General features: G+C 39.6%; 1 protein-coding gene across 1 annotated transcript in view; it reads left to right on the forward strand.

Moving 5' to 3' along the window:
• GALNT1 (polypeptide N-acetylgalactosaminyltransferase 1) overlaps positions 1–18,941 on the forward strand; it is a 79,963-nt gene that overhangs the window by 39,921 nt on the left and 21,101 nt on the right. The window contains exon 4 of the mRNA XM_047828111.1: positions 13,812–13,978. Within this exon, the coding sequence (XP_047684067.1) occupies positions 13,812–13,978 (167 nt within the window). The remainder of the gene's footprint in view (positions 1–13,811; positions 13,979–18,941) is intronic.

Genomic DNA, 18,941 nt, shown 5'->3' on the forward strand with positions numbered 1-18,941 from the left:
AGGGAATCAATTTCTTGTAGAAGATGCAGTGTATGTCTTTTCCTGTCGAGACCTGTAGTTGGTGATCCTTTCTTATTGACCATTCTTCTGTTGGGGCCTGTAATTGACATTCTTATAATCTAGGCTGGGTGGACTGGCTTCTCAGCCTGGCCTCCTGACTCTGTTTCAGTGAGGTTTCTCTTCATTAATTTTCACACAGGTCAGGAGCTTTAGTTAGCCCAATAGCAATTAAACTTTGGGTAATTCACAGTGACCGGAAGCCCTGTGTTTTCTCTTACTTGTTCACAGCATTATCTTATAGTTTTAAAACATTTTCACTAGGTATATAATGTATAGTTATTCTCATATCTATTATTTTTTGTTACTTTTCTCCTTTTTCTTTAGATAATCTTGCTAGTGGTGTGCAGTTTTTTAATTTCCAAAGAAGAAGTAGGTTTTTCTTTCGTTTATCTGATTTTTAAAAAATTTTTTTTATTAAAAAAATTTTTTTTCACATTTATTCATTTTTGAGGTGAGAAGACAGAGTATGACTGGGGGAGGGGTAGAGAGATCAGAAGCAGACTCTGGGCTCCAAGCTGTCAGTACAGAGCCTGACTCGGGGCTCAAACTCACGGATTGCAAGATCAAGACCTGAGCTGAAGTCGGATGCTTAACCAGCTGAGCCACCCAGGTGCCCCTAAATTGTTTTCTGTGTAATTATCTCTTCTTCTGTGTTTCATGTTCAGTCTGTTCCCTCGCTTGTTTAATTAATTTTTTTTTAAGTTTATTTATTTTTGAGACAGAGACTGAGCATGAATGGGGGGAGGGTCAGAGAGAGAGGGAGACACAGAATCTGAAACAGGCTCCAGGCTCTGAGCTGTCAGCACAGAGCCGGATGCGAGGCTCGAACTCACAGACCGCAAGATCACGACCTGAACTGAAGTCAGACGCTTAACCAATTGAGCCACCCAGGTGCCCCAATGCTTCTTTAATTAAATGCTTAAACTATTACTTAAAAATATTGTTGCTTTCTAGTAATTATTAAAGACTCTATATCTATGAATCACTTCAGTATAGCCTGTTAGTTTTATTTATAGTATTTTCATTCTTATTTATTCCTAAGTAGTTTGTAGTTTCCATTTGATTTTTGCTTAACTCGGGATTACCTAGAAATACATTAAAACATTTCTAGGTACATTTCTTTTTGCCTTTTGATTTCCTCTTTTTTTTAATTAGTGATTCCTAGATTAATTTTGTCATGGTCAGAGAACATGGTCTGTATATGAACATGATCTATTTCAAATGTGTTAAAGCCTCATTTGTAATCTAGAAAGTGTTCAGTTTTTTAAAATTGTTTCTTCTGTAGTTGAAAATAATATTGTTTGGTTGGTTGCTACTTCTGGGTTTTTTGTGTTTCAGAGTGCATGCTCTATTAGGTTCTGATTACATTGTCTTTAAAAAAAAAAACACCTCCCACTATGATTATGGATTTGACAATTTCTCTAATTCATTCTTTTATTTTTCAAGGCTGCATCATTGGCTGAATTTATGGCAATGCATAGTATATTGTTGTTTTTAAATCCAGTGTTCACTATATCTTTATTAATTTTTTTACCCTGGTTTTGATATCACTGTACAACTTTTAGTCTGTGTAACATTTTCCTAATATGACTACTATTTTTTCTTTTTCTTTCAGCTATCTGTGTGATTTTATTTTAGGTGTATCTCTACTAAATGGCTGGATGTATATTTTTAATTCATTATAATAATTTTTTTAAATTTTATTTAAATTCCAGTTAGTTAACATACAGCACAATATTGGTTTCAGGCCTAATAAGTTTTTAATAGGTGAGTTTGATGCATCTACATTTATTGTGACTTGATATATTTGGGCTTCTTTTAGGTTGAACCATATGACATTGATATTCAACCATTTTTGACCTACGAAAATGAGTTTCATAAAGTTCAACTAATAAATCTTGTTTACCATCCTTTTCATTTTTTCCTCCTTTCCTGTTTCGCTAATGGGTACCATTTCAGTTGATAAAATTTTTAAGTATTCATGTTTTTCTCTCTTTTGTTTGGAAGCTGTACATTTTATTTTTATTCCTTTAGTAGTAAGACCCAGGTACATTGTAATTGTCAATTACATTGTTGTACAATTACATTGTTTGGATTTATCTTTATCTACGTGCTCGGTGCTCATAGCATACTTGTGATCTAAGCGTTCGTATTCTTCAATTCCAGGACATTTCTGGCTGTAATCTCAAATATTGCCATGTCACCATTCCCTCAGCCCGTTCTTCTGGAATTACTCATGTGCATAGACTAGAGCTTCTCAAATTGTACTCTTACTTTTCTCTCCCTTTGTGCTTTTTTGAATTATACCTGAATAAATTTCTCATTAATATCCTGATAGTGGCAAAGTCCAGGTCTCACTCTGCCATTTACTCGCTGTGTGGCTTTGGACGAGTCAGTGACCTTTCCATACCTCAGGATCATCATCTATACAGTAAGAAAATAACAGGGGTTGTCGTGAGGACTTGCAGTGCTGTGAATACTTTGTGGCACCTGGATATGGAGAAGGCCTGTGTTCCGGGAGGGAGCTCTAGGTCCTCCTGTGTGAGTCTCATGAAAGCTGACCGCGAGCATGCTTCCTCCATCCTTTTTACGAATCTCCATCTGGCTTCTGAGGTGTGTTTACAATGGAATGTGAAATGAGAAACATGAGATTAATGTTTAGCTGTCTGTGCACTACAGTGAACCAAGCTGGCCAGCAGATCTTCTTCAGGCCAGTTTGCAGAGGTGGAAGAGTAAGCAGTGTGGATGGCCCCTAGAGTGCAGCATTTCCACCCCCTTTTCTGAACCCTAAGAAGCCCTGCTTGTTCTAAGTCATAGGCTTAGCCAGTGGTATAGCTGGCAGTGTACAAACCATCCTGTGCCTGCCAGGAACCGTTACTGTCTTATAGGATCTCCAAGGACACGTTTCCTACAGGAAACTGGGGGAAAGAATAGCATTGTTCGAGAGTCAAGAAGACTTAAAAACAAAGAATAACTTTTGTAGTGTGTGATCTTAGGGCACGAGGTTTGAGGCAAATTCCAAGTCACCTAATGTGGCAATTCCATCCTATAAAATTGGTCTCAGATGTTTAAAAAGTAATAATGATGCCATCTAGTGAGTGTTTAGTATGGACCAGGCACTACACACATGGTCATATTTGAGCAATTGAGCAAAATACTAACATACCCAGTTTACAGGCAGGGAAACTTGGACTTAGGGAGATTAAATGATTTGTGCAAAGTATGGCTAATAAGTGATCCAAGTGAAATCTGTCATTGATAAAACATGTCATCTTAATCACTGTGCCCTGCCATCACTTTTATGGCTGGATCTTCATTGAACTTGTCTGAATGAGAGTACACAGAAGAGAAATTATAGAACATTGCCGAACACTGCCAGACAGGTGGCCAGCCATCTTAAGAAATACTGACTTGTCATTGGTAAATGGCAGTGACAGGCTGAATTTAGTGGATGATGAAGAATACTTTAAAAACGATAGCCAAAAGGGACAGAGAGAAGAGAATTGGATTATGTGCATATGCACCTTGATTTAGAGTAAAACTACTCCCTTTCCCTAAGCCTCAGTTTTCTCATCTGTAAAATTGGGAGAAGGCCTCTGTCTTAAGGTTGTAAGGATAAAGTGGGGCAATGCATAAAAACTCTTAGTAATTTTTCAGGCCCTAAAAGGGTTAAAATAAGTATAATGGGACTGTAACAGTTGCAAAATAATATAAATAGTAATTATCATGGGACTTCTACATTCCTGAATTGTTAGGTGTTTGTGTGAATTGATTCTCTGGTAAGCCCAGTCTTGCTGAGATGAACACTGTGCTAAGTAAATTTAATAATCTATTTCCCAAAACACTGCTGAGTCACTCAGGCGGGCCCTCAAACGAGCTCTCAGACCACACAGTGAAATTCAAGCATTAGAGTTTATTCAGTATTTCTTTCACTTCTAACAAGAGTGCTTGTTATTTAGGCCATCGTTTAATTACTGTTGTACACAGAGACCTAAATGAAACCACTTGTGTTTTCGCTCGTTTAAAAACAAGGGATTTTCAATCAACTCCAGCTCCACCTCAGTATATAACTTACTCCCATTAAAGGCATCATCAGTCTACTGTGGTAGTGATGATATAGTTTCAAAGACCTGCCCGTCTCCCCTCGTCCTTTCTCAGTCTGTGCTCTCTGACAGACAAAGCAGTAAACTAAGGAAGAGAAAGACATAGGATATGAAAGCCAGGAGATGCATTGTGCAGAGGGCTCACAGAATCCACAGACAGGTGGCAGGGGGAGAGCCCAGATGACAGTGGTGTAGGCACAGAGGCAGCCAGCCTGGAAAATTCCAGGGGAGCTTGTTTTAAGATTTCAGTGATATTATAGTTAATGCTTCTGAACATCTTAAGAGACTATTTAGATAATTTGTAGAGTCTGTGTTTGAATTAATGACAAATACATAGAAAACTAAGGAAAGGGGAAAAATAATCCAGGGTGAAGTGGAAGGGAATGTTGTACAGAAAAGGGAAAGTATTCACAATATATTAATCAGCTATAAATAGCATTTTGTATAGTCCTTATATGAACATTAAAGAACAGGGAACCAAATTTCGAATGTAACTATATTGGGAGACTGAGGAGTAGCAAGTGTATGTGTTAGGATGGGGATAGGAGGAAATAAGCCCTATATTCTATAGTAAGTCAATATGTAATATCTAGAACTGAAAATCAAATCAAAATTCAGATATAGTATTTAGAATTATGGAGGTAAATACCAAGAGAAAGCAGTGAAAGAATTGCGTGTGGCTTGTTTTATGGGAAAGGAGAAAATGGCAGACAGGTGAGAGAACGGCTTTTTTTTTTTTTTTTTTTTTTTGAGAGAACAACTTTTTAAAACAAGCTTTGCAAAGCTGTTTATTCTTTAAGCTATGTACATGGCCTTGGATCAAAATAAAAACTAAATAATGGTGCGCAGGTAATTTTGATCTCTACGGACATCCCACCTCCCAGGAGACTCGCTGCTCCGGTGTAGTGCTGCTCAAACTCAGACTTGCTAGGATGGCAGAGGAGGGAGAAAGGAAAAAAACAAAACAGAACAGGAGTCAAGACCTTTCGGACACTCCTTTCTTGTTCCTCAGACCAAAACAGAGAGCTTCTCTTGGGGCTCTTCCTTAGTGCACCCGTTGTGCACTCCAGTTTTGGAGCTGGCTTTGAGTGCAGGCTGGCTAATGCCAGAGGACAAAAGTAGCAAACTCCCCACTGGTTTGGTGAAGTTTCGAATTCTGGTCTCCTTCCCTGGTTGACCTGCTGCTGCTACCATTTACATTTCAGAGTCCCCTCAGGAAGCTGCTCCGTGCACTGTATCCAGGAGTTACAGTGCCCTTCACTGGGAGAGACAGGGGGGGGAGTGACTTACTCCATCTTTCCTGTAACAAGAAAATACACCCGTTTGAAGTGTAAAATTCAGTTATATTTTCAGCACGTTTGCAGAGTTATGCAAGCATTATAACTTTAGAACATTTCTATCACCCCCAAAAGATCTCTGGTGTCCATTTGTATTCACTCTGCCTTCCCACACTCAGCCACAGTTATTCAGTTGTATGGACACAACACAGTTCATTTGTCCTGTCACCAGTTGATGAGCATTTGGGTTGTTTTCACTTTCTGGCTACTACGAATGTGTTGCTAAGAACATTTGTGTAGAAGATAGGCGTACAAGAAGGTATACAGGTACATGTGTAGATATATGTTTTCATTTTTCTTGTAGATTCCTAATTGCTAGGTTATGTGGTAACCTTATTTTTCACTAAGAAATTGTCAAACTTTTTTCCACAGTGGCTGCACCATGAACCTTCCCACCAGCAAAATGTATGAGAGTTCTAGTTTATTCACATCCTCACCAACACCTCTTTTTACCTGTCTTTATTATTATAGCCATTCTACTGGGTGTGAAGTGGTATCTCATTGTGGTTTTAATTTGCATTTCCTTATGACCAATGATATTGGGAATATCTTCATGTACTTATTAGCCATTCTTATGTCCTTTTTTTTTTCATGTTTATTTATTTATTTTGAGAGTGAGAGAGACAGAGCAGGAGCAGAGGAGGAGCAGAGAAAGACGGGGCTGAAGCATGCTCTGTGCTGTCAGTGCAAAGCCTGACGCAGGGCTAGACCCCAGGAACAGTGAGATGTGAGATCATGACCTGAGCTTAAATCAAGAGCCAGGTGCTTAAACCCACTGAGCCACCTGATTGCCCTGGCCATTCTTACATCTCTAATGAAATTTCTCTTTAAGTGTTTTGCCCGTGTTTTATCAGATTGTCATCCTGTTGCTGAGTTGTAAGAGCCATTTATATATTCTGGATACAAATATGATTTCTAAATATTTTCTCCCAGTTTGTGGTTTGTCTTTTCATTTCCTTAGTTGTACCTTTTGAGGAAGTCAGATTGATTAGTTGTTTCTTTCATGAAGCATGCTTTTAGTATCATATCATGCTTAATAGTACAAGACTAAAATCTTTCCCCTGAGATCAGAAGCAAGGAAAGGATGTGTGCTCTCTGCTTCTGTTCAACATTGTACTTGAAGGCAGGCCAGAACTCAGATACATGTACTGGGTGCAGAAGGAGAGCCCCAAGAGTAACCTACTCCTTCTGTTCTGAGGAATGAGAAAGGGATCTCTTAGGGGTTAATGGAGAAACACCCCTATTTTTGTCTCTTTTTCTTTCCCCTACTCTACTATCCCAGTTCCTAGGCAGTATTGCTGGGGCAGCACAGCCATGGGGGCAACGGCCTGACAAGCAGCTGACTCTGAGGGAGGGGAATCTCTTGGAGCAGAACAGCTGTGGTCTCCAGATCATGGGTAGAATCCTCCATGCTTCTCTCTTCCTGTCTCCCACTGCTGGGCCTAGAGCACAGACACAGGCACAGGCAGTGCCCAGCAGAGTCAGACAAGTAATGCTTCAGTTCTCTAGCTGTGTTGGAACATTCCACGTAAAAGAGGTCTGTTCTCCCCCAGGAGATGTGTAGATTCAATACAGTTCCACTCAAAATCCCAGCAGGGGATTTAAACATTCATTTGGAAAGGCAAAGAAAATAGCAAAAATAATTTTTTAAAAGAGTAAAATTGGAGGAAATACAGTACCCAATTTAAAGACTTACTATAAAGCCACAGTAATCAAGACAGTGCTGTTGGCAAAGAAACCTATAGATTAGTGGAACAGAATACATAGTTCAGAAATAGACCCACAGGGATATAGCTATTTGGTTTTTGACAAAGGTGTTAAAGCCATTCAGTAAAGATCATCTTTTCAACAAAGGATGTTGGAACAATTAGATATCCATATGCAAAAATGTGAATCTCACATTTCAGGTGTTTATGAAAATTAACTCAAATTGGATCCTAAATCTAAATCTAAAACCTAAAAGTTTAGGGGGCACCTGAGTGGCTCGGTCAGTTGAGCTTAGGCTTAGACTCAACTTAGACTTTGGCTTAGGTCATGATCTAGCCATTTGTGAGTTCTAGCCCCACATCAGGCTTGCTGTTGTCGGCACAGAGCCCGCTTTGGATCCTTTGTCCCTGTCTCTCCCCCCCTCCCCACCCCCCGCTTGCTTTCTCTCAAAAATCATTAAACATTTTTTAAAATGTAAAATCTAAATGTTTATAATTTTTAGGGAGAATATTCAGGACCTGGCATGAGGCATAGAGTATTTAGACATGAAGCCAAAAGCATAACTTCATAGGAGTGCCTGGGTGTCCTATTTGGCTAAACATCTGACTCTTGATTTTGGCTCAGGTCATGATCTCATGGTTCTTAGAATCGATCCCTGCATTGGGCTGTGCGCTGACACTGGAGCCTGCTTAGGATTCTCACTTTCCTCTCTCTCTGCCCCTCCCCCTACTCATGCTTATTTATGCACACCTTCTCTCTAAATAAACATTAAAAAAATTAAACCAAAAAGCATAATTTCACAAAATAAAAAATTGATCAGGTGAACTTCATCAAATTTTAAAACTTTGATTCTGATGAAAAGAGAGTGAAAGAAAAAGCTACAGACTGGAAGAAAATATTGGCAAACTATACCTCCAACACAAGACTTGTATCTAAAATACATGAAGAACTCTCAAACATGTAACCCAGTTAAAAAAAATGAATGTGATAAAGTGTCAGAAGATTTGACTTACCCAGGATGCTATATGGATGGCAAGTGAACGTGGAAAGACATTAGTCATTGGGGAAATGCCAGTTAAAACCATAATGAGGTACCACTGTATGCCTATTTAAATGGCTCCAATAAAAAAATATAGTAAGCACTGACAAAGATCCAGGGCAGTTGGAACTCTCATACATTTCTGGTGAGAATGCAAAGTGATACAGTATCTCTGGAAAACAATTTGGCAGTTTAAAAATTACACTTACAAAGTTATACTTACCATGTAACCCAGCAAGCCCAGCCCTGGATATCTACCCTAAAGAAATGAAAACATGATCACACAAAAATTGATACATGAATGTGTTTAGCAGCTCTCTTCATAATAGCCCCAAACTGGAAAGTGCCGGTGAATGAAAACACTGATTGGAATGGAATACTGCTCAGTAAAAAATAACAGACTTTTGATACATATAATTTGAATGAATCTCAAAGACGTGCTGAGTGAAAGAAACCTGTCTCCAAGATTACATGCTGTATAATTCCATTTATATGATATTTGTGAAAAGACAAAACTATAGCAATGAAGAGCCGATATGGATTGCTAGGGGTTAGGTGTAGGGGAGGGTGAGACTATAAAAGGGTAACAAAAGGGGTTCTTTGGAGGTAAAATTGTTCTATTTCCTGAAAGTGGTGGTTTTATGAAACTATTGTATTTGTTAAAACTCAGAGAACTTAATTACCTCCTTTTGTGGGGGGGGGGGGTCTTTAAAAAAATGACACTCTTGGTAGGTTTGTGGAACAATTGAAACTAACATATTGCTGATGAAAGTGTAAGTTATTACATCCTCTTTGGAAAATCATTTTATGGTATCTGCTAAAGCTGAGCCTATATATACTTTATTGCCCCAAAATACAAAAATGCATACATGTAGTCACCAAAAGACATATACATGAGTGATTTTCATAGTTATATTTATTTCTAATTTTTTAAATGTTTGTTTCTTTTGAGAGAGAGAGAGAGAAAGAGAGAGACAAAACACAAGCAGGGGAGGCACAGAGAGAGGGACACACAGATTTCGAAACAGGCTCCAAACTCTGAGCTGTCAGCACAGAGCCCAACATGGGGCTTGAACTCGTGAACCGCGAGATCGTGACCTGAGCTGAAGTCGGATACTTAACCAACTGAGCCACCCAGACACCCCAGCATTGTTTATAATAGCCCAGACTGGAAAGTACCTCAATGTCCATCAGTGTTAGAATGAATATATATATATATATGTATGTATATATGTATGTATACATATATATATATTCATTCTATATATAGATAGATATATATAGAATATATATATCTATATATCTATATATCTATCTATATATAGAATATATAGATATATATAGAATATATTCATATATATTCATTCTAATATATGTATAATTATATATTATTTATATATAATATATAATTATATATATATATAATTTATATGTCCTTTAAAAGAATACTGTGCAGCAATAAAACTGTTACCCATAACAATATGGATGATACACAAACAATGTCGAAGGAAAGGATTAAGGCACAAAAGAATATGCTGTGTATCAGTACTTCTTAAAGTGTGATGCTGGGACTTTTGGAGGCCCTTCAGATTCTTTCAGGGAGCCCGCAAGGTCAAAAAGTTTTCATAATAATACCAAGACAATTATTGACCCTTTTTGTCTTACTCAGCTCAGCTGGTGCACAGTGGAGTTTGAGAGGCTATATGGATCAGGGTCAAGCTGGGAAACTGAAATCATGCAATAATTTGAACAGAGAAAGTTTAATATAATTGTTAACTATAGTGGGATTGACTGCAGGGAGGCAAAGACAATTGTAAAGTATATCATGGGTTGAGAGTACCAAGGAATGTAAAATCTTGGAAGGGAGCCCCCTCCCTAATGCTGGGGTTCAGACCTCATTGGAGAATGTGTAATAACTGGTTACTGGATAGAGGGAAATCTTACCTGTTACTCCTGGTGAGACCTGGCACATGGTACCCTCCAGAGTGGGGGCTGGTAGGCAGGCCTAATAAGCAGGAAATACACTTTGAAGTGCATTGAGGCAGGAAACCAGAGCCAGAACTGGCAAACAGGAACCTCCCCCCTTTAGGGGTGCAGGAAGCCAAAACTGAGAAGCGAGCTGCTAAGGTGTCTGGGAGACTCGCTGAGAATCTGCCTGAGGGGGTAGGTGCTGTTGAAACTCAGTGGAGACAGCGCATCTGGGCGTCCACCACACATTCCACTGGCAGCCACAAAGTGGGAAGGAGAAGAAAAATGAAAGCGCATGGGAACCAGGAAGGGAAGTCCTTACTTCCTGCAGTGTCCCTCCAACACCCTCTGTTTGTATGTGTGCCATGCACAGCTTCTGTATGCCTCTTGCCAGCTGCAAAGGAGAAATGCTTATAGGAGCCAGCTACATTGCCACAGAGTAGGCAGTGGAGGGTATATTGGGAGCGAAGAGACCATAAATCCATAATGGGCACACTCTGTGATAGTAATGAATCATCTCTCTGATAGCTAGTGTAATACGTGTTTGTAGATGCTTATGTTTTAAAATTTTCTGTTTTAGTTTACACTGTAAGTGTCAATAGCTATAACCTATATAAAAGCACTTTGGGATCATCAGTTTTTAAACACATAAAGGGATTATGAAAAAAAGCTTGAGAACCACTGCTCTATATTATTCTTTTCAAATAAAGTTCAAAAAACAAAACAAAAAAAACCCCAAAAAAACAGAACTCCTCTGTAATGCTAAAGGTCCAGCAGAGTGGTGACCTTGTGAAGGGGACAAAGGAAACCTGTGGGATGTTGGTCACAGTCGCGTTCATCTGGGTGCTGGCTACTTGATGCATTTGCTTGGTGGAAATTCATTCAGCCGCATACTTGTGATCTGTTTGCTTTTGTGTATGTATGTTATATTTCAGTAAAAAATTAAACCTCTTTTCCCTCTCTCCCCATCCCCACACCCTGTTGTTAAACCTGCTTGTAACTATTTAAGTAGCACAACCCTACACTGGCTAATTTTCATTCCTAAGGATGAAAGATTCTGTTGGGACAGCGTGGAAGAAAGCTGCTTGTGGCCTTCCTGCCCATCCTCAGCTCTGTGTGTCCCGCCCCCAGAAGGATCCCCCACTCTCACCTCCACGGGGACAGGTCGTCCCTCCATGGGAACAGTTTAACTAGAAGGCTGAAAGGACCTTTGGTTTTCTTCGAGAGCCTTATGTCTAGTTTGGGGTGGGGGTTACGTGTTCTGATATCAGTTATGTTGACTTTTTCATATTTTCTCTATATTTTCTATGTTGCTTTGAGAGAACATTTATGAATTTGCTGTGTTCTCTGAATTATTAAATTTAACTGTTTGATTTAGGAAATTATTTTCCCTTTGGTCCAGATCCTAATATTTGTTTGGCTTTCTGATTCTTACATCCTCTTGTGAATGATTTCCATTTTAGTCTCTATTTCTAGTGTTCTTTGAAGTCTTCCTTTCCATACACTTCCAGAATTGAATTCTTTACTGTATCTTCCAAGAAATCTGGCTTCTTACTTTTCTTCTGCAGAATTTGCTTTCTCAGGATTTTCTCTTCTTCCTGTCTGCTTGCTAGCCATGCATACTGTTTATACACTGTGCATTTTGCCTAATTATCTTCTGGGTCTTGATTTTGCTCTTTTGTTGTTTTGTAAGCCAACAACTTTGTAGTCATCTTGGCTGTTTCCTGTGTCCCAATTCTACAATAATGAGTAAAGATTAATTTGAGAAAAGAGATCATATATGACTTAATATAATTCAGTTAAATAATATTAGAAACACTTTTTCTGAGCCCCCTTTACTCATATACAGGCCATTCCTGATTTCAGAGTCCTGTGCCGGTAGTCTGTGAGTCAGGTGTTCAGGATGAACACCATGAGAACATGAGTGTCTTGACTTGCTCACCTGTGATGTATCTGAAGCATAGTACCGAGTATGTATATAATCTAGCCACCATTTATAACATAACAGTTTTGATGGGAATCTGTTGGCAAAAGTGTTATTTGGAATGCTAAGGGCACAATATCCTTCCCATGGCCTGTACACCTGGTTGTCTGGGCCTCACCAATGCTGCCTGGACTTGGAAGGAGCTGTAGACAGGGCGGCAGGCTGTGTGGTGGCCTCCTGGTGGGTCTTGGAATGAACCTAAGGTGAGGGGTGTGGAATGTGGTGTGGAAATGAGGCTGTGGGCCAATGGACAGGAGTAAGGTTATAAGTAATAGGTGACGGAGACCACATTGTGAAGGGGGACTTGGAGAATGGTCAAGAGGATGGTAGGGGCTGAAGAGGGATTTAATGAAGGACAATGGATGCTATCTGTTTGTCCTTTTCTCCTTGGAGAGAGAGGGAGTAGTGTTGATGGGGCCCCCACAATGAATGCTCCTCCTCCTCCTTTCAGTCCCTATCCCTTGTCATCTCTTTTCCCTTCCATTTTCCTTTTCTTCCAGCTGCCAGCCAGCCGCCCTAGTGTGGGACTTTGAGTAAGTAGGTCATCATGACTGCTTCAGAAGAGGGGTTTCGCTGGTATTTTTCTTCTTTCCCCTTCTTTCCTTTCTCCACTCCTACTGGCAGGTGATAACAGATGAGATTGGAGAGACCACAAGGTTTGAGGAGCTTGTAAGAGAACAGGAAACAAAGGTGGAAATAGAAGGCTGGAGTGATGGTTGCAGATTGCAAACCAAACCAAAAGAGTTACACGTGCATTTTTTAGGAGAGCTCATGTTCTAAGCTGCATCCCTTGGTGTCTGCTTGCTAACTGCTGTTATAGTCCTCTGTGGTTTAGTAGTTTCATCCAGCTAACAAGACTGGAGGGAGAGGGCGTGTTGCCTAAAAAAGTGCTGGAAACATATGATTAATATGTTGGTTTTGTGTGCATATACTTTGGGTGTGTTTGGGCTTCTTGGTGATTGCATTTCTAGACCTGGTCTTTACTACACAAGATGCATATTGGTATTTTAGCATAGAGGAAGGGGGGTCACACGTTTTGGTTGAGCAGAGCATGGACTTTGGAGTCCTCAGTCAGGCCCTGCTGCTTCCTCATTATGTCTGTCCTCATCTTCTCCTGTGTGAAATGTGTCCTCAGATACTTCTAAGAATTATTAGGAAGCTTCTCTGCCGATACAAAATAGTACTCAGTAAATATGAGTTCTCTTGTGGAAAGTGGTTTTTTTTGTTGTTGTTGTTGTTTAGATTATTAAACTGCATAGATTCCAGTGATTCCATTTTTTTTTGTCTTAATTGGATTCTTGAGACACATTCAGTTTCAGATTGATGATGCTGCCTTAATACATTGTCCATTAAATTGAATCAACAGAAAACACTGACCAGGAAGAGGTGCCTAATTTTAAGTATACAGTTAACATCTTTAAGATAATTTACATCTAAAAATATAACTTTAAATAGGTACTTAAATAAACCAAAACTTAAATGAACAGTTCCCAAGAGTCCCACCACTAGAGCAAACTGTCTTTATTGTTCTGATACCCCTCCTACTCCAGGTGCATTGAGTATTATGCTATTTTAACAGTCACTTTTTATAAAGGCATTTGCTTTGTCTCTAGGTGTAAAACAAAGGTGTATCCAGATAATCTTCCTACAACAAGTGTGGTGATTGTTTTCCACAATGAGGCTTGGAGCACACTTCTGCGAACTGTCCATAGTGTCATTAATCGCTCACCAAGACACATGCTAGAAGAAATTGTTCTAGTAGATGATGCCAGTGAAAGAGGTAAATTTTAAATTTTAATGCCATAATATGCTACAGCTTTTATCATTAATGGTTAAGAAACGTCGCTATCATTTTTAACCTAACAGTTTTATACAGACTTCTAATTTATCCTAAAAATGTTTGTGGCATTTGGACTCATTCACATATGCAAAAAATTACACCCTTGTGAAAGAAACTTAAGATATTACCTTAATTAGCATTTAATTTGTATTACAACTTAATCCTTGTTTTAAAAAGAAATAATGCTATATCATACAAACATTTATGCAGAACTACTGAAAAAACCCACATAATTTTATTAGAATTTTCCCTTTGGGAAGTTGCGGCCGTGAGTCCATAGAGAGAGACTTGACCTCCTTAGAGCCAGTATGGAGAAATTGAGTTCCATGTGTCATAGGGAAGCACCTCTGGCAAGGAAAATGGAGTCTTGGCTGGGCAAGCCTTAGTTCTCCAGATTCTTCTTAGATTTCCCCATTTTCTCCATTCCTAAGTTCAAGAATGATCTATAGCTGGTTATATAAAAGGCTGAGGAAGGAATTTATGAGAAAGTGATATGTAATATGACTCTGATCTCATAATAAATCTATACAGTGACTCTTGCCCAAATACTCTTCTAGGGATCTCAGAGTTTTTCACAAGCTTAGAATCTCTCAAACTGTCTCATGAAGTCCTTGTTTGGGAAAGGTGTATTAATTTAAAGTACCTTGAGCCAACATCGTTTATTTTGAATTCTTCATGGAGATTTCACACCACAAGGTAGCATAGAGAAGGCTCTGCTAAGTCCCATCTGTAGAGAAACCTGTTAAACTCAGACATACCTGGCATTTCCCAGGCTTTTTCCCCCCACAGCACTATTGAGGATCATTGGTGTCCTGTATTCGTTCCCCTAATATTCCAAAAATTTGGAAGGAACTACAGAAAATGTCTCCTCCTTGACCAGCCATAGACTTCCTGACCATTATTTCAGCCTCTTTTGCTGCTTCCGTCTTTCTTGCCTAATATCACTGCATCTACTAAGATGGTTTATCTAAGTATTTTACCTTCTCCTTCCATGACTGTTCTAAATATGTAAATTTAATCACAATCACTTCATGTCTTAATTATGGGGAGTAATTTGCACATTAATAGCAATTTAAATCTCACCACTTTGCCAGATTATAGAAGTACAAATGAAGAATAATATATGGTCCTACCTTCTTGAGTACCTTGTAGCTTGCCTCCTTGATGTAATTAAGGAGACAGTTTATAAACACACAAAGCATTTGAATAATAGCATAATATGTAATGTAATTAATGTCAACATGTGAGCTGTTGGAAATTAAGAATACCACACTTAAATAGTTACTGTTGACAATAGAAGTGTAAATCCTCATGTGGATAATTGTTTGCCAGGAGTTAATCCTTTAAGAAAATAAGCTTAAGTTCATTTCAGCAGCAGTATATATATGAACGTCGATTCTGCAAGTGACTTACGTTTGTTTTACTTATGTTGATATTTGCTAAATTAAATACTCAAGGAGAGATCTTTTTCCTCAGATGAAATGAGTTATTTTTCCATTTCCTCCTTTGTATTCTCTAATATTCTGTTGAGTGCCTGAGAGGGCTGTGTGAATAGTACATTTTTGTAGGAAGTGGTTTAATCAAAGACACATGTGCCCACAAATCTAAAGTGACAAAGTCACATATACCAACTATATTTTCCATTCCTCATGTAGGCCCTTCTTAGTCACCCAGCCTGTATAAAACTGTAAGAGAAAACATGGGCAGAGGTCTACCTCACTGCTCCACCCGGGGCTCTTAGTCACCATGCAGGGTCCCTGAGTACCATCCCAGAGCCCTGGGTCATGGGCTGGTTCTCCCGTATCTTCCTGCCTGGAAAGCCTCAGGTGTGTAGCTCGCCATTTCTGATATTTGGGAACCACTAGGTATTGTGTTTTTGTGGTTATCGTTGTTTGTAGTCCTTCTATCCAGATTGAGAATTATCTAGGTTAATTTTCTTTGGTTCTCTTTTTTAGGTGGTAACTGTTAGGCCCAGGAACTAGAGCAAACTCTGTTTTTATGTAATTCTGTAAGTCTGCCTTTTCTATTCATGAGACACATCCAAGGCACCCTCACTCCTCACCTGGACTATTGACACAGACTAGCTGGTCCCGTCTCCCCTCAGACGCCCTTGCCCTTCCCATCCGTTCTCCACGCTGTATGCATGGTGAGCTTTTAAACACATGGCTGTGATCCTGGCACTTCTGACTAAAACTGTTCCTCTGAGGCCTGTATGCCCCGGCCTCTGCCTGCATCTCTACTCACTTCCCAAACCACTCCCTGCCCACCCCATCCCCACAGCTCAGCTCAGATGTTTACTCAGAATCATGGTATATTTAGAGAGGCCTTCCTTGAACTCCGGAGACCAGGTTGTGTCCCTCCTAACATGTTTGGGAACACTGCACTCCTCCACGGCTGTCATCAGTTTTAACTGTTTCTCCATGTGCTTAACGACCATCTCCCCTGCCAGACTGTACACTCCATCAGGGCTGTGTGCTCACCTCCCTGTTCTCAGTGCCCACAGCACTTATTACATAAACAGTCCAGAATTTAATGAGTGAATGAAAGAATAATCTACCAATTAATCCTCGCCCTTACTTCTTGTCTGTGCGGACTTCTAATTGGGTCGTGTAGCATGCATGGTTTGCTTATGGCCTCAGGATACCCAATTGCGCAGTTAACCTGCTGAGTTGTCAGTAGCCCCATTTATTGCATATGAAGCAGGTGCTGTAATTATCCCTGTTTTACTGATGAGGCTTAGCATAAACCTAACGCTTGACCTCTTAACTGCTACGTACGTCATGTCTCATAACTTCACTGCTTACAGGGTCTGTCATGAAGGCAGAGTCAGGATGAGTCTTTAATTCACGTCAAAAGTTATGTAATTGTCATCTCAGAAGGTTATCTTAAGACCTAGAACTGATACCATGTTCCTAATCTGAGATGACTGTTGCTTTTCTCATTTTACACAAAAGGAAGCAGAGGTTCTTATTTAGTAGGGGTTAGGAGTCAGATTTACTAGACTCTAAATTCCTTGTTCTTTCTATTGCTCTGTAGAGTTCTGCCTAAGATTTCTTCGATGTTGCTGGAAGCAATGAAACTTCCTCCGAAACACTCGCTGGCAGCCTCATGCCCCCTGATGGAGAGATGCCTGGGGGCCCATTTATAGGCTAATAGCTATAAAGATATTCTAATAAACAAGATTCTCATTTATTTTTAGATGACATGGAGGCTTCGACCCATAATCACTTAACCCTCTGTGTCTTCATTTTTTGTAGAATTAGGCTTGAATAAGTAGTTTCTAATCCCCCACCCAGCCCTGGGTCCCTAATTCTATATCATCTGTTAGGAGGACACCTATTTCTTAGCCTTATTGCATGAAGGCCACAAAGATGCCAAGAAAATTTGTGGAATAGCAACTTTTTTGAGCTGCCAGACCAGAGAATCATGCATTTTTCATTTTATTTATAGACAGGACAGAGTATTTTAGCTTTCAGAGACGTGGGACTTGGGAATTAGATTGCTTTGATTCTTAAGAAGACTTTAAGCTGTCTGATATTTTTGGGTAAGCTTATCGGGAGACATCTTGTGTATGACACACCCAGCCTCAATTGGTTGAAGCCCTAGAATATATCCCACACCCTAACACATGGGAGTCCATCAAACTCTGGACATAAAGTAATTTAAATTTATGTTAGCTCAGGTGATCGTACTGTCCTGAGTTGTTCTCTCTGTAGTTCCCTTCTGGGATTTCTTGTTGTGGATGAGAAAATGGGCTTTGAAGTCAGGCAGACCTGGGTTTGAATCTTGGCTCCAACCCTCAACAAGCTGTGTCACTTTGATTGGTTCATTTTATATTCTGAGCCTTGAATTTTTGTGTCTAAGTTATGGGTAATGACATTCTCATAGGGTTACTGTTTCAAGGATTAAATGGTATTAAATTGGTGCAAAGAGCCTGGCACTATGCTAAACAGACACAAAATGATAGCTGCTATTGCAGAATCTTCCTCTTCCCCGGGATTGGTACTGTCCTCACCTTGTTATTCAGAATGGAGTTCTATTTTTTTGACCCTAAGATTTGCTTCATAAAATCACAGTGGTGACTCAGTACGAGTTCTACTCCCAGTATTTTACAGATACTGTTTTTAGCCCAGATACTTTAGGAAATATATGAGCAGAAATGGAATCAGTATTCCATAGTGGGATAGATAGGCCTTTCTCTTTCATAATTTTCATGTCCCTGATTATTTCATTTTTGAGTCGTTCTAGTTCAGACAGGCGAGAACCATGTCATCCCTGTTTTTCTTTCCCTTTGTGTGGCATAGGAAGCCCTTTGGATGCCCATGTTTACTCTTTTAAGAGCCCCTTAATGCATACACTCTGATCTCCGGGACCTACCCCTTACTAGAGTCCTGTGGGACAGAACTAGTCCTCGGAGTCCCAGGAGTTCTGTCTCAGGATTTTCCTTCCCTAAAAAGATTATCCTCATACCTATCCTGTCGTTGGAATGTTGGAAAGACATTTGACCAAACCACCATCAATAGCTTCTCTGGCATAAATTCCATGAACTAACCTGATTTGAAAAAATTATTTCTCTTTGCTTTGAGGAAGCTGAGACTTCCCTGCTTTTTAAAGTGTTATGTATTTTGGAGGCAGGACTTCCTTGGCTTAGGGGCACAACCTCTATTTGAACACTCCAGGATAGTTGCTGGTTTCATGTAGCCACTTCCTCATCCTTTCTGATTTCTCCTTTTCCTTCATTTGTGATTCCCCCTTAAGACCTTTGTTACTTAGACCTACTTGTCGGCTAAGGAATTCTGGTCTTGCAGTTATAGTACAGCATTTCTCTTCTGAGCTTGACCTCACTCCATGCTTCCCAATACAAGAACCATAGTCAGAGACTGTAGTAATCAATAAGACAGTT

The sequence above is a fragment of the Prionailurus viverrinus genome, chromosome D3 (genome assembly GCF_022837055.1).
Source record: "Prionailurus viverrinus isolate Anna chromosome D3, UM_Priviv_1.0, whole genome shotgun sequence".
Taxonomy (NCBI): Eukaryota; Metazoa; Chordata; class Mammalia; order Carnivora; family Felidae; genus Prionailurus; species Prionailurus viverrinus.